Genomic DNA, 17,202 nt, shown 5'->3' with positions numbered 1-17,202 from the left:
AAATTGTAATCGGCTACTATTTGCTGATATTATCGCCTGAATATAATATATGTATGAATCATATAGAGATGATGGATGATTCATACATGTATATTTATGACTCAAATGAAGCTTTCACGTCTTTGTCTCTACCATACATTTCATTTCCATTAACTTTGTGAGATGTAACCAATTGAGATGAAATATGTCATTTTCATTTTATAGATTTAGACAGTATTATGCACTTAGATTGAAAAGACAAATATAACATTTTCTCTTGGATTGAAAAGACAAATATAACATTCACTAAGATTAAGATGTAAATGTAACATTTTATTTCATAGATTTTACACCAAATGTCATTATGCACTTTGATTGAATGGACAAAATATAACATTTTTATTAGATTAAGATTAGATGACAAAATCTGTCATTTTCACTGAGATTGAGAGAGTATATTTGAGTGTTACATTTTCATTGGATGATACAAATTGTTCATGATCCATGATATCCCTGTATATATTAAACATGATTAACTAATCCATTGCTGTTTTCTAGATATTATTAGTCCCCATTCGGACGAAGTCCGAAAACGGGGACTTATAATTCGGTCTCCGTCCGTTCGTTCGTCTGTGCGTTCGTCTGCAGTCATATCTCAGAATCCCTTGGGCCGATTCTTTTCATTCTTTGCATGTGCCTAGTACTTTATGTGGGACATATGCACATGCAGTGGTTTAGCGATTCGATTCAAAATGACCGACTGGCAGCCATCTTGTTTTTTGAAAATGTTGAATTTTGGACATGTTTGTCAGTTGTCATTCAAACTTGGTACATAGATTATACATGTTAGGATACATGTCCATGACGAATTATTTCACAATTGGATCAAAGATGGCCGACTGGCAGACATCTTGTTTTTTGAAAATGTTGTATTTTGGACATGCTTTGTCAGTTTTCATTCAAATTTGGTACATAGATCATACATGCAAGGATACATGTCTCTGACCGTTCGTGAGTTCCTGAGTCTGTCCGTACGTCCGTACGTCCGTCCGTGTGTCCGTCCGTCTGTCCGTACGTCCGTACGTCCGTCCGTGTGTCCGTCCGTCTGTCCGTGCGTCAGTCTGTCCAGAGTCATATTTCAGAATCCTGTGGACCGATTTCGTTCATTTTTTGCATGTGCCTAGTATCTTATGTGGGACATATGCACATGCAGTGGTTTAGAGATTCGATTCAAAATGGCTGACTGGCAGCCATCTTGTTTTTTGTAAAATGTTGTATTTTGGACATGCTTTGTCAGTTGTCATTCAAACTTGGTAAATAGATTATTCATGTTAGGATACATGTCCATGACGATTTATTTCGCAATTGGATCAAAGATTTTATGCAGTATCTTGTCAGTTTTCATTCAAATTTGGCACATACATGATGTACTTTATACATGTTAGGATGCATGTCCATGACAATTTGTTTCAAATTCTAGTCAAGGATGGCCGATTGACAGCCATCTGACTTTTTGTCCGTACTACTATATTTCCACAATTTATGTACCATTTTCATTCGAATTTGGCACATACATCATATACATATCAGTGTGTTTCATAATCAGATCAAAGATGGCCGAATAATGGCCGTTTTTATTTATATTACTATTACACGGAACACGGGTTTTGATGTAAATAAACAATCTGTTGTATACGCCACTTGGAACTCAAGTTTCAAGGACACTCTCGCGACAACCCCTCCGCTTTAATATGACGAGCACAAAGAGAACTTTCAAACATTTAACGGGGACTATGTCATTTTCAATGACTTGTTTCAGTTTGTATTCTTTTATTCATAGATGAAGTTCAATGTTTTTACTAATTATATCTTATAGGTCTGTCAATGGTGTGTACAGAATTGGTTTGTTTGCTCTTAAAGACATTCAGCCAGGAAGTGAACTGACTTATGACTATAATTTCCATGCATTTAATTTGGAAACTCAGGTACCAATCTTTTATCTACACTTTCATTTCTTCATGAAACGACTTTTGTTTTTATTGTTTAAGCTTAAGGTAGATATGCAGGTTTGTAGGCACTTGGGAGTGAATTTTTTTTTTTTTGCTTTTTATTATCCAAGCAGTCTTGGCTATAGACTGTTGAAATTTTGTAGAATTGTGAATAGTGGAACATACTCATAAAAAGATTTTATAATATAGATAACAGGTGCAAACGTTCCCTCTTTTGAATGCTTAGCAAGATTTAGCAAGGCTGTACATAAATAATAAAAAAGAAACATGGTGGCAAAAAGTTATGACGGGATCTCCATATTATGCACTATATTTAACTTTTTACAAAAAGATAATAGTTTTAAATTTAGAACTGTTACAGCCATTTTAATTATGAGCATTAGCAAACTTCTTACTGAGTGAATTGTTATGCAAATTAGCAATTATCTCAGCTTCTTTTTAGTGCACATCTCAGAACTTTAAAAAAAAATAGCTCCTAGACGCTTTGACCTTTTGTTTTGAAATTTTCACAAATGATTGACAATGTGTTTATCTTCAAAACGCCGTCGGGGCATTGTTTTTGGTTGAATAGTGTTACAACAATCGTACAGACAACTAGCCTGGGTGTTAATTTATGCATAAACTTGAAGTAGTGAAATTTGAGCTGCTGCCCTGCAAAATTGACAACTGGTAGACAGTTTTCAAGACGGCGCTTTCTTCATAGTAAACAGATGTACCCAGAAACTAATTTTGACAGAAAACAGAAGCATGGTTTAGAAGCTAATTTTTTTAAAATCACTTTTGACCAAAAAAGCACATTTTTGTGCATATTCCAAACTACAGTGTCCATAAAAAAAAAATACTAACAAAATTTTAAAATTCATACAATAAGCTTTCCTGAAAATATATAGTTTTGTGGACAATGGAGGTCATCTTGGTTTCCTAATTAACTAATTAAAATAACTGTCAGGTAAACTGCATCTCTACCTTAAAACATTACCATTTGCAAATTACTGAATTAAAAGCACATTTCTTGTGAAGGTGAACCTGAGCCGTATCGCTTTGGGTTGTATTGGAAATGGGCCAAACTAATCCTGTTATTTGTTGCACTCTTAAGAGTATTTATTTTCTGCAATAGAACAAATGTGTTAAACGTAATTTTATATTTATGTGAAGTAGTAAACGAAAAAAATTAATGAATTCAATTAAATTATTACCGCTAAGTATGAATTCAATTCTTGGTGAATACGAAGGTTGGCATACAACACAGCATTAAATGAACAATTTATTATTATAGACTGCCCCATTACTGTACTGTACTGTGATATATAAACTTTGACCTAATCAACAATTTGTTTGTTTCATTCACCTGTATCCTTTGCTGTTGATACTCCTCAATATACTATTTTATGCAAATAGAAAACGATCTACTCCTTCGTTTATCTAAATATTGCATTTGGGTCAAGACGAGATGAAGTAATTCAGTATTTACCTTTAATATGAAAAATGACTGTCATCAACGTCAATAAATTGTTTATTCAGGTTTTTACTTGTTTTGAAATAATGACATTATCAATAATTTTATCTGTCTTTTATTTATTAGATTGTTTTTTAAATTTGATGATTTAAAATTTTGATTGATGTTTTTTCTGACATTTAATCGCATATACTAAAACATTTATCCTATCTGTTAACTTTCTTTTCATATCCCAAAACTGTTTTTTTTTTAATGTTCATGAAAGATTTTAATCTACATTTTGATTTTATGTTAGATGGTGATATCCGTTTTAATAGTAAGTGAAGCCAAAGGTTATGTTTATCCAGGAAATAGCAGTATACCTCTTAGCGACAGAGATTTAACTGTAGCGCAACTGCTTAGAAATCACAGGACTCAATTTCCTGAAACCCATCTTCTTAATAACATCGAGTGTTGGTAAATTACACTGCCAATTGAATACAGGAAGTGAAATGATTACATTCAACCATACTGGTCAATCAAAACTTCGTTTTTCCTTCATCTGAAAACAGCTCTGTTATTTTTTGAGACATGACAAGGTGTAAAATTTGAAGAGGCCAAACCATTATAGCTATCTTACTTGTTAGATGTCAGGCTGTGCTGTATAAAGACGTATGAATGCATGTTGATGACGTCAGTACTTGCTAGCCAGTTAGCCTGTGGGTAGGATTTCACAATCTTAATAATTAGTAGTGCAGAAAAAAATCTTTTCAATGGTCATGATATTTTTCTTGACAAATAACATTTTCTCTGTTTGGATTTTGGAAAATTGTAGTTTTTCGTGTGATGTTTTAGTACCCAGTGGGCTGTGTAATATTTGCGATATTTTCGTGGCAGTGATCTTGGTGATACGTCATTTAATGAAAGAGCTTGAACTTTATGAATAAGTGATTGTATTATTTATTCGAAACTACTAGCGTAATAGACGACAAGCTCAAACAAAATATTTGGAGTAACTGCATATTAAAGAAACGTTAGTGCTGTAAAATAAAGAGTAGTCAGGTATCTAATATGATTTCTAAATATTGAGAATATTTTATTTATTTTAATCGTACTAACAGTTCATTTGCTATTTAGATGCATTTGTTTTGAAGTATTTACTGTTCTGGTAAGAGGCGAGTTACTATAGAGATAATCTGGCGAAAGTGTACATGTACAATAAATTATCAGGAGTTAGTCATTTTTGAGAATAGTTTCCCCTATTTATATACCTTTATTAGAAGGTCCTGGGATGGACACCTGTTTACCACATTTATGTTTAATATTGCATTTTGAGAAATAGTGAGACAAAGCAGTATAACCTTCATCGTAAAGCTTGTAATTAGATCTTGATTTTGTTGGCCCTCCTAGAAAAACAATGTTGACAATGCAGCAAGCTTGGAAATAGTGTAAAGAAACTTGTCAAATGAAAAGTAAGAAGTGTTTAATATTAATTGCCTTATTCAGGGAAGAAATAAACAGTTATGGAATCGCTCATGATCATACATTTCATTTTGTTAATGAGATCGGACTGGCGGTTATCGTAATATTAAACAAACATTTGAGATATCTTGTCAATGAATTCAGATTTAGATCAAATATTATTTAAATTTGTTAAATTAATTTGTGTGCATATAAATGTAATTGGTTTCTGTGATTCACAATTTGTAATCATATTGTCATAAGAGAGAGAGATGTTTAGACATGATGTATTGCATTAATGTTGTGTCACAGGTCATTTCATATTAAGATGATTGCCTCAAATACATTGACGCTTGACGTCGCTTAGATGAGATCTACGAATATGTACAGTTACATTATTGTAACTGTTAAAATAAATTCAAGGTTTCTAAGTCAGGGTGTGGTTTGTATTAGGTACATAAGTTGTATGTTCATTGTTCATTGTTCATTGTTAAATAAAACGTACATCAAACATGTTAACAAGTTTAGCTGGGCACTGTTTTTGTAGAGATAAATGTGCAAGATAAGAAAATATGTATTTCTAACTAATAACTAATAAATCATAATGTCAAGGATTGATGTAGTTAGTTATATATGACTGAGCATACCATTAACACTTGTGAATTATCCCTGATGTTATGTTTCAACAAACAATAACATTCATGTTCAATGTCACCATTTTATGCTTGTTCACAGTATGCGTTGGGGAAAAATGTTCGCAACTATTTTTTGTGGAGAATTTTTAGTGTGGATTGCAATGATGCATTCATACTAATATTTGTTGTCTCAACTGAAAGCTCATTTTGAAAATACATAAATAAGATTACGATAGCATAATATTCTGAGTAACGCCATTGTTATCTGCGTCAGTAACTGTATGAGCATTGCCGTGCTACTTACAAACCTACCCACCCAACCACATCCACTCATTGCTGTGTTACTTAAAACCTACCCACCCGACCACATCCACTCATTGCTGTGTTACCTACAAACCTACCCACCCGACCAAACCCACTCAATGCTGTGTTACCTACAAACCTACCCACCTGACCAAACCCACTCAATGCTGTGTTACCTACAAACCTACCCACCCGACCAAACCCACTCAATGCTGTGTTACCTACAAACCTACCCACCCGACCAAAACCACTCATTGCTGTGTTACCTACAAACCTACCCACCCGACCAAACCCACTCAATGCTGTGTTACCTACAAACCTACCCACCCGACCACATCCACTCATTGCTGTGTTACCTACAAACCTACCCACCCGACCAAACCCACTCAATGCTGTGTTACCTACAAACCTACCCACCTGACCAAACCCACTCAATGCTGTGTTACCTACAAACCTACCCACCCGACCAAACCCACTCAATGCTGTGTTACCTACAAACCTACCCACCCGACCAAATCCACTCATTGCTGTGTTATCTACAAACCTACCCACCCGACCAAACCCACTCAATGCTGTGTTACCTATACAAACCTACCCACCCAACCAAACCCACTCAATGCTGTGTTACCTACAAACCTACCCACCCGACCAAACCCACTCAATGCTGTGTTACCTACAAACCTACCCACCTGACCAAACCCACTCAATGCTGTGTTACCTACAAACTTACCCACCCGACCACACCCACTCAATGCTGTGTTACCTACAAACTTACCCACCCGACCACACCCACTCAATGCTGTGTTACCTACAAACCTACCCACCTGACCACACCCACTCAATGCTGTGTTACCTACAAACCTACCCACCCGACCAAACCCACTCAATGCTGTGTTACCTACAAACCTACCCACCTGACCACACCCACTCAATGCTGTGTTACCTACAAACCTACCCACCTGACCACACCCACTCGTTGATAATGGTCTCGGTCACCTTGCATTAATTAGATTGTTCATATCCCTCATTATGATTGTTTTATTATTGCAGCAAGAGTGCTGTTGTGGTAGTGATAAATGTAGAGGTTTTATTGGTGGAAAATCACAGGCTCAACAACGAGTCAATGGCGCATTCAAGAAAGACAAAAAGACAGCATCAGGCAAGACTACGAAAAGAGTTGGAAGACCACCTAAAGATCAAGATAAACGAAAATCAAAAGAAACTATCAAGAAACGGGTAAGAGAAACTTGGAGTTCTACTGCCTTCTGCCCTAGCTTAACCACAATAATCTCCATTTTTTATGCATCTGGCACTGAAAACGATAAAATAAAATAAAAGCTGTATTCCAGATCACCAACACTGAATGTGTTCTAGGTTATTGATGTCAAATTCACTTTTCTTTGTATATATTGGACACAGGAGACCTTGGGAGAACACTTCAATAAACATTGGAGACATTGATTTTTCATTTTTCATGGCAGCATGATTGGTGTCCACCCACAATTTTGAGTAAATTGCGTGTTGGTCATCACATCAGCTTTGTTAATTCAATAATATTGTCTCTACAGGAGTACAGGAGAGATGAGAGCCCAATGAAACCTCAGCAAATCCACCTGCCTAAACCACTCTCTGTCAGAGAGATGAATATGGCGGCTGATAACCACATTTTCTTGCTAAGAAACATTGAAAAAGTCAAACGAATGAAAGAAAGATTACTGAAAGCCAAGAATAATAATGGGCCAAATGGAATGCTCAAAGAAAGTGGTCGCGGTGAGTCAGTGTTGCATTTATAATTGAGAGTTACATTTGTTGCTGTCAGTATTTTTTACATATTGAAAATTTTCACAGGAACACTTCACATAAGTCACTAGGACTTCCAAGCCTTAAGAACACTAGTGACATTTTTACTGTTCCTAAAGTTTAATATCATTTTCTAAAACAAAAGCACTTAATCATGGCATAATGTTTTATATTGGCTCCATGTAATTTACAAAATGCAAGTAAATATTCTTGTTTTGTTTAGATGAAATTGCTATGGTATGTATACAGTGTTAGCCTATGACTTTGTTGTTGTTGATACCGACAATGCAAATACAGTCTTAACCTTCGTCGTTGTATCTAACAATTCTCACCATACACCGGTATTTAGCATACATGTGCTTTCTTACAGAGGACATGTTTGAAATATCACACTGTCGATCCATGCGCTCCAACTTTTCCAACTTTGAAATTGTTCTTTCCTCAGATGTGTTCATGGCTCAGTTCACCGCACTGAAAACGTCACGATCAGTGAGAACACGGAGACTAGCTGCAGCAGAAGAAAATATTGAAGTTACAAAAATTGCTAAATTAGCCCAAGTGTTTAAAGATATATTTACAACGATCTGTGAAGTTAAAGATCAAGATGGACATCTCATAGCCACACCACTTATGAATTTACCATCAAAGAAAAGGTACAGTTTCGACAAATTCCGTTTGAGACTACTTTGTATATTCCAACATGGCATGTAGTGAAATTAGTCACATGTTTATAATCAAACAATATTATACGTGTAACAAGTAGTATGTTAAAATTGTTACGGCCAGAAAAATATTAACTGAATTAAGATGTCATAATAACTTATGAATGAAACTATTGTGACCAAAATGAGATTTCCCAGGGATATGGCATTATTATTATCTTAGGGTAACTTATGAATGAAACTATTGTGACCAAAATGAGATTTCCCAGGGATATGACATTATTATTATCTTAGGGTAAATTATGAATGAAACTATTGTGACCAAAATGAGATTTCCCAGAGATATGACATTATTATTATCTTAGGACTTGGCTGAGTGAATGGGTAGTTCTAAAGCCCGGGACATATAAAATTGCCATTTTGTCAAATGAATTACAAGCAACATGTATTTCGGACAAGTGAGTTGAAAATTAAGTAAAATCACATTGTTATCTTACTTTTTATAATCATGATATAATTACTTTCTATAGGAATACTGATTACTATGAGAAGATATCGGATCCCATAGATCTCAATACAGTTGAACAGAACATCATGACAGGGCAGTATAAAACTGTGGATGCATTTGATGATGACATCATGAGAGTTTTCTCCAACGCTGAACTTGGTTCTGTGAGTAAACAAATTTGCTATGTTTCCATAATAACAAAATTTACCGGTGATAACTAACACCACGTTTCACAAAATCCACATGTTCTTTTATACATAAGGTAAAGGTAAAATTTTCTGTCATATATTCACAATCATCATTGTTTGTATAGTTTGGTACTGGAATTTCTATTTGTACATGACGATATGAATTTTCTAAATGTTCTGTCATCATTGATAGTTTGTCAATTGATCAGACCACACATGAATTAAATTGGATTTGGTGACCAAATATGCATCAAATTACATTTAAAATATTGTTTTACAGAAATTCTATGGTCAGAAGATTGATTTCACTAAAGATATTGCTAAACTACGCAAGGCATTCCAGGTGGCTAAATGTGAAACAAGCGATCAGATTGAGGAGATACTTGGGGAAGGCTCAATAGATGGTGATTCAAACAAAGGTATGTTTACACTCGCTGTCATTATTGCTACTGTGTCACTTCCCTGTACCATTATGTCAATGAACTTTTTTTAAGTTCTGGGTAAAGAATCGCTACTGTTTAATGAATGGGTTCATCCACTAAAAGTTACGAAATGTAGTATATATCTTTTCTAAATGTTCTCATGATAACAGTTTTATCTCTTTTTATTCGTTGTCTAGATTGTAAAGAAAAAGTGGAGGACGAAGAAGAAGAGGTTATTCGTTGTCTTTGTGGGTTGTACAACGATGAAGGATTGATGATACAATGTGACAAGTGTTTGGTAAGTATATTCTAATATATGATTAACGCAATCACAATGTTTTGACTTTCAGCATTATAAACATGTTTCACTGCCCCACATCTTTCTTTAACACCATTGCATGCCATCAAGCCTAATAGACCAAATTTCGTTCACTGTGAGAATCACACGTTATGCGTGAAATTGAACGTAAAAACAGGACAAACAAAGGTCATAGCGTTGTAGTCGCGTCAAACATCGCGTGGGATTCGACAAACGCGAAAGTATTTTGGGGACATTTCCATGCTTAATAATGTGCTGTCCACATTTGATGATAGGCAATTTCGATTAAGTAAGGGTATTCAGAAGCAATATTCCTCTGTCGAAGATTGGCCGGTCGATGTGAGCTACGAAATAAAAAAAATTCTAGTTCAAAATCAAATCGTTTGATTTCTGCGGCAGATGTCGACGCGCATCGTTCATGCATCTCGCGAGATCTCACAGTTGAATGGAAAATCACCTATTCTGCCAATGTGTTGTATGGAATAAATATTTGTGTTGCGCTCATAGTTGTCATAGTTTGGGATTGGCAGTCGGCGGTTGTCATCGTCTGATCAACTGCCCTTAGCTATCTACATCCCATGCTTCTCCTTCCTATGATTATTCATACCACCTGTTGATTCAAGTATCAACCTAAGAGCCATGTGTTTGGGGATTTTTTTTAAGGTCTTATGACCAGTGGAGGATATTTGCAATGTGTATTTAGTTATCATGTTTTTTGATTTTTGGCAGGTATGGCAGCACTGTGATTGTGTTGGTGTTTCTGGCAGTGTTGAACACTACTTATGTGAACAATGTGAGCCAAGACAAGTTCCCAAGGTGAGAACTCAGTACTTTAAATAAATGCAACATTATACTAGGATCATTAACGTTTGCCTTACTTGAATTACTTAACAAATTATTTCCAGCTGAAAATATATAATAATATTCATTCAGATGTGAACATGTTTATTTGCATGTGGAATTTTATCGTGATCACAAATGCAAAATACAATTTCTTTTTCAGGAAATTGCTATGGTACCACAGCCACATTATGCCACTCCAGGTTGTGTATATTATCTTTGTCTACAACGAGACGATCTGAAAGTGAAACAAGGTATTTATATGTAGATTTCCCATCTGTATAAATACATATTCTAACCTTATAAACGTCTCGTTCATGCCTCCATCATCCCAGAATTGATCTCTTAAATTTATCATTTAGTTCAGTGATTCTTGTTTCTGACAATTTAGAATAAGCAATATATCCACTAAGATACGAACTTGTATGACACTTTATTTTCAAGTTTAAAATGATTTTCTTCATAGGGGATTGCGTATACTTGATGCACGATAATTCTCAGCGGCGCAATGCTGACGGTACACCGATGAGGGCATCTGCACGAATCTCATCACATATCAGCCGAGACAAACTAGACGTCTTCCGAGTGGAAAAACTATGGAAAAATGAAAAGTAAGTTTGCATATGTTAAAATTTGTGTTTGAGCATTCAAAATAAAGCCTAAATTCCTAATATGGTAGGGTTCTACAATGTACTGAGTTGAGTTGTACAAATTACAGTTATTATTACATGCTGGATGTGATTTATTGAATTTTTGTTTCTTACAGGGGTGATCGATTTGCATTTGGACACCATTACTTTAGGCCTCATGAAACACATCATACTCCGTCCAGAAAGTTCTACCACAATGAGGTATGTATATTTATGTAGTTATCTTGAGATATCAAGTATCTTGTAATAAAAATTGATAAATGTACCCTATTAAATGACATGTAAATGTGGAAATCTATTTTACTGATATTCTGATTATTCATCTGTTCTACAGCAAGTACTTGAAATCATTTAATGATGTTATTTTTTGCAGTTATTCCGTGTCCCACTGTATGAGATTATTCCATTAGAAGCTATTGTTGGATTATGTTGTGCAATGGATTTATATACTTACTGCAAAGGTACGTTGTAGCCACATCCACCTACTGACAATTTACGGATATCTGTCCCTGCGTCTATTTACATCTTCAATGTTCTGGGAATGGAGATTGTTTTAGTGATCATGATTATAATTTATTGTCGCTTAATTTTGCCTTCTGTCCATCCACCATCTTTGTCGTTGTCATTGTGGCTAATATTCTTCATGAGTACATTGGGACACACATTTTTTCCCCCTGTCCAACAACCAGTCATTGTCATTAGGGCTAATATTATTTGTGATTACATTGTTTTAAAGATGACACATTATTTTGCCTACTGTCCATCCACCATTTGTTGTCGTTATGGTGTGCTAATATTTCCTATGATCAATGCAATTTCAGGGAGACCTAAAGGTTTTAAAGAAGAAGACGTTTATATCTGTGAATATCGTCTTGATAAGACGGCTCATTTATTTTATCCTATTGGTAAAACAAGATATGCAGTTTGTACTAAATCGTATGCCTATGACAAGTTTGACAAGAAAATCTGGCCTAAGAAGACCTACTCAGTAAGTTACATATTATCATGTTTTACGTCTCTTACAGAATTGTTATTAAAATATCATTTTACATGTTATATGCATTATAGCCAGTTTTATGTAATATGATGAATGACAGGCCAAATATAAAAAAATTATGTAGAATATATAAATCAGATTGCTTAGAATAATAATTACATTGTAGATACAAAGCAATATAATGAGATTATCTCCTGATATCATGCGTTTTTAGAACTGGGTGGTACGAGTGACGTCATAAGCTAGGCGTGTAAATAATACAGCCAATAACGCCATGAGTATTAATTAGCGTTAGGAGTAAGTGATATCAGCTGATAAACACATGCGCAACTCTGTGTCAAAACGACAGAAAAATCATAAACTGCGCTTACAAATTGTATCCTAATTTATGGTAATTAGGCATGATGTTAAAACTAACACCACCATGTACATTACTTCCACAGCCGCATTACGTACCTGAACATTTCAGGAGAGGATACGGTGGAAGGTGAGTATTGATATTAGCATGTATTTGTTGTTTTGCCATTTTAGATCCACAACATTGTCAATTTTACATCTACTGTAGAATACTTTATTTTCACTTGGAATTTATTTTCGCTGAAAGGATGTTTCCGTGAAAATAAAATCCAGCGAATATACTTTTTTCCTATATTTCACATTAAATTCATCAAAAATCAGTGAAAATTAATTCCACACAAAATGCCCAAAAAGCCTTTTCAGCGAAAATTAATTCCAGCGAAAATAATGTATTCCACAGTATTAGCTTACATGTAAGTAACAGTGAAATCGAGAAGATGATGTGGCTCTCCAATTTCCATGTAAAATGTTCCTTAATTCAATTATTTCTGCTATAAATACCTCGCTTTGAGCATTTGACTTGAAGGGAACTAAATATCCAAACAGAAAAAAAATTAAAAATTACCAAGTTTTATTGTTTTATGTCACAAGTTTACGACAATTATCGTGGACAAAAAATAATCTCTACAAACAGCTGACTTGTACTGCAATAATTTGAAAGGCGCCTACATAAATCTGTTGATATTTGAAATAATAATTTCAGAGCTTATAATAGCCGTGCACAGTGCTTAAATATATATAATGCCATTTTGTAGTATGCAAATATCCTTGTGAAAGAGACGTTTGACATTTACCATAGCTTCCAATTTCAGTACTTGAGTTGTCCATTCCTTCAGGCTAAATCTTTATTTTTACTTCCTAGACCCACTTGGAAATCAGAGAGAAGCGGAAATAAGGATGAAAATAATGATCTGACAAAAGATGAAGCGAGGTAAGGATAATCATTTATCTCGGATTATGTTAATCTCACTGAGGCTGTCTCTGAATGGACTATAGGGGGCGCTCTTCATAAAACGTCAAAAAACATATTACAAACTTCTTTAGCGCTATTTGCAAGCACATACTCTGATATAAATGAAAAAAGGGCAATGCAAGATTCATTTCATACCCAGTATTTACATTTTGCTCTGTCATTGAAATCATCCTCCATCCACAGAGAAGAAGAAGTCGACCATATGGAAGAGGATGAGAAATCACCAGAAGAAAGACACCAAGAAATGGAAGAAGAAAGAAAGGCCGGAAAGAAAGAAAGATTAAATAGTATCTTACTAAGGTTATTGTCCAAACTGCCTGGAAAACAAGGGAAAGCAGGTAATTATTTTAACAACATTTAACATTACAAGGAATGTTGATGTTTTTGAATGATTCATTAAACATTTGAACGAGACAAAAATCTTATCAACTTTCTTTTAATGTAAATTATGCATTCTGATATTATTACCGATTAACAAATTTAAAGCAGGGGAGTCGTCACCTGCGCATGCGTCAGATGGCCATAGCATGTCATTGTTTACAAACAAGCGTCTACCCATGAGCCTTTGCGTTTTTAGCGTATGTTGTTATTGTCGCTTGGGACTCAATTCCAGCGTGTGCGCAGGTGACGACCCTCTCGCTTGAGTTATATTTTTCTGTTAAATAAGACTGGTGAAGAGTTGTCTGAGGTGACATGAAATAGTGTTTTTGAGAACTCCCTTCACAATTATAGATATTTGTTTCTTAAGTGATATGCATGCATTTCAGGTTAACAATGGATGCAGTATATGAATAATTTTATACATTTTTAAAAAACATTTAGAAACTCAAAATAGCCGTTGAAAAACATCTGCCCAATCACAGCAATTGTAATTTTGTGTCACCGGTGCAGTTGAATGTAGTTTTGAAATGATCCAAGTGTTTTCCAATCAGCAGTAAGTTTCACGCATTAGAGGATGTAACAGAAATGGAACCATTCCAACAGCAAATCATAACATTTTGTTTGAATTTGATTCTAAATTGCTAAATATTTATAATCCATATATTCCTTCTAAAAGCTGACGTTGTCATGCTGATTTTTGTTTGACTATCTGTCGATGCTCCGTATGGCCACCGAATAACTGTATGATGAAGACCAATGATCTGTTAATGAATGTACATATACATAACAAGCTATGTTGGGAATAACACTCTATTAATATCTTTCAGCTGTTGACGTGACATATTTACTAGAGAAAGGTTGTGGAAAAAGACAGCGTAAAAGACCTCCGCTTGCATTGGACGGATTTTTCTGAGTTTTACTGCCTAACCTATATAGCTTTGCCTATTAACAACAATTGGTGGCATTAATGGATCCTGACGAAACCCTTCTTACTTGGAATGACTTTTTTGTATTACACACCAGCAGAACAGAACATTCGTAGTTTTGAAATATTATTCTCTTTGGAGGCTGCTAAAAATGTTTTTTTTTATTGCTTATGAAACGTAACATGTGAAGATATAGAGAGATATATAGACTGTTAGATATTGACGAAAACACTGATAACACATGTGAATTTGACACTGCATAGTCTAACCATCGTGGGATAATACTTGTGTGTATTATACAGAACCCCAATGGATATATTGATGGATGCATTCATCATCATAATTGACGTTGTTGTGAGCATCTCATTCAGATCTGTGCAGATTGCCGATGATATAAATGTCTCCTACTGATGCAGCACTGTCTGTGGTCTATTATGTCTGATATATTATCAGTTTATATTATAAAATATGTTGTTTTTCCAGTAATTCTCTGGGAATGTTATTGAACAGTACTGCTAAAGAGAAGACGACTTTGAAGCCTGCCTCTAAGGCCAATGTACAAATAATTTTCAGGTGTGATTTAAGTGTTAAAGGTATACCGTCTTGAGTTGATATTCAATTGTATTGGGCAACTATTTTACTAAGCACTTGTTCAATATTAAAATAATTACGATAGTGTAATAAAATTGCTGTTCTCAAGTCTACCTTTAATGGTGGCCCACCTTTTGATATTGTTTTAAGTCCATATAACTTTAATGTCTCTACCAGTTTTTTTGGTATCAACTGCTTGCATGTTACTTTATACATTTCATGTATTGTATATTTTCGTGATTTGTAGAAATTGTCAGATGAGCTTGCATCAACTGTTATTTATATTGAAAGATTTCAAAGATATTTCTAAAATATGATCAATATAATAAATGTGTGATATGTTTAGAATTTTTTATTTCATTGCGAACGTAACTGACATTATTGTGCAATTAGCAGACAGTGCACAACCATTTCACTATGAGGTTTATTTTAATATCAAATGACATTTTCATTTCTTTATGTTCTAATAACTTTTCAATATGTAGATTACCTATTAATGTCATGTGACTTGACATGTATTTGATCATGACATAATTGAATGAACTTTCTATCAATGGCGCGATAAATCAAGACGTCTTTTTCAAATATCAAACAAAATTATTAAAAAAAAAATTTCCTGTCATTAGGCTAAGCAGCTATGACGGCTTTGTATTTACCAATGCCTTGTGTACTTAACATTTTATCCAGTTATTTAAGATTTTACAGTATTGTGATATACATTCAGTGCACTCTAAAAGTTGTCCCTCAATTGAACCTGCCCTTCCTGCACTTCCCTGTTCAATTGAATCAACCGTTTGTGACATGTTCAATTCGAATTGAAAGTGGGAAACAAAACTGTACATTGATTTTAATAATAACAAAAAAATTAAGTCTAAGTTTTAATAGTCTGGAATAAAATTCCATGTTTTAAATGTTTCTTAAGTTTTTATGAATTCTTGTATAGGATTGATATTTTCTTCAGTGTCAAGGTGCTAGAAGAATTGTGAGTGACTACTATAGCTTGCTTTCATTTTGTCTACAGTGCCCCCCCCCCCCGTAAGAAAGTAGACTAATCCAGTGGATTCAACCATTTTCAGAAAAGGGGGTTACAGCTGATGATCTCACAACTAAGTTTGTAATTATGCATTGTCTGCTTCTTTGTGGGTGTAGACTAGTTAAAAAAAAGTGTACAAAATTTGAATCTTTGTATATATTATATATTCCAGTGGTAGTTGAAATTTGCCAGATATTTTAATAATGTATCGAATGAAAATGCATCGGTATTTACCTCTAGAGAGGGACTTTACCCTGCATATATTTTGAAATATTCAAATTTTTAGCCAGAGTTATGTTATTGTATATAAATAACACTAAAGCCTGGATGTAAAAGAAAAAGTTATTAAAAAAAAAAAAATAATTGCATAAATGTGAATAAACTTACGAGAAATATTAGTTTTGTATGTAAATTTACTTCTTTGCAAGTGTGTGATCATTGTGTATACTTTGGTGCGCTGTACAAGGTGAGGAGTTGTTTGAATCTGAATAACTATAGATGTTGTTTTGTGTTGCACAAATGAGTACATATTTATAGAACACTGCATTACCTAGTAGTTGGATTTGTGGCTGGCTGATGTTCCTATCTGATATTAGCCTCTAGTATATGTAATATAAATCTACAGTACCGGTGGTAACTTATTTGCACTAGCAGTGAGATGTTTTTATGCTCAAATTAAATATTTTGATGATTCAGTATAGAAAAAATGCATTTTGGGGTTTATCTGGTAGTA

The 17,202-nt window shown here is 34.4% G+C and overlaps 1 protein-coding gene across 4 annotated transcripts in view; it reads left to right on the top strand.

Annotated features, from left to right (window-relative positions):
• LOC100373611 (uncharacterized) overlaps nucleotides 1–16,867 on the top strand; it is a 101,644-nt gene extending 84,777 nt beyond the window's left edge. For 3 of the 4 annotated variants that reach the window (XM_085506975.1, XM_006813966.3, XM_085506977.1), the window contains 17 exons: nucleotides 1,856–1,964; nucleotides 6,873–7,058; nucleotides 7,391–7,592; nucleotides 8,068–8,275; nucleotides 8,815–8,956; nucleotides 9,261–9,399; nucleotides 9,600–9,700; nucleotides 10,451–10,537; nucleotides 10,725–10,815; nucleotides 11,028–11,172; nucleotides 11,328–11,412; nucleotides 11,585–11,672; nucleotides 12,033–12,199; nucleotides 12,652–12,695; nucleotides 13,428–13,496; nucleotides 13,722–13,876; nucleotides 14,747–16,867. In XM_085506975.1, the coding sequence (XP_085363101.1) occupies nucleotides 1,856–1,964; nucleotides 6,873–7,058; nucleotides 7,391–7,592; nucleotides 8,068–8,275; nucleotides 8,815–8,956; nucleotides 9,261–9,399; nucleotides 9,600–9,700; nucleotides 10,451–10,537; nucleotides 10,725–10,815; nucleotides 11,028–11,172; nucleotides 11,328–11,412; nucleotides 11,585–11,672; nucleotides 12,033–12,199; nucleotides 12,652–12,695; nucleotides 13,428–13,496; nucleotides 13,722–13,876; nucleotides 14,747–14,832 (2,104 nt within the window). In that variant the 3' untranslated portion in view covers nucleotides 14,833–16,867. The remainder of the gene's footprint in view (nucleotides 1–1,855; nucleotides 1,965–6,872; nucleotides 7,059–7,390; nucleotides 7,593–8,067; nucleotides 8,276–8,814; nucleotides 8,957–9,260; nucleotides 9,400–9,599; nucleotides 9,701–10,450; nucleotides 10,538–10,724; nucleotides 10,816–11,027; nucleotides 11,173–11,327; nucleotides 11,413–11,584; nucleotides 11,673–12,032; nucleotides 12,200–12,651; nucleotides 12,696–13,427; nucleotides 13,497–13,721; nucleotides 13,877–14,746) is intronic. The other variant, XM_085506976.1, reaches the window with a different exon arrangement.
• Nucleotides 16,868–17,202: the final 335 nt, after the last annotated feature.

The sequence above is a fragment of the Saccoglossus kowalevskii genome, chromosome 13 (genome assembly GCF_978046115.1).
Source record: "Saccoglossus kowalevskii chromosome 13, keSacKowa6.1, whole genome shotgun sequence".
Lineage (NCBI taxonomy): Eukaryota > Metazoa > Hemichordata > Enteropneusta > Harrimaniidae > Saccoglossus > Saccoglossus kowalevskii.
Note: the sequence above shows the minus strand (reverse complement) of the source record. Positions and strands in the feature narration are given on the sequence as shown.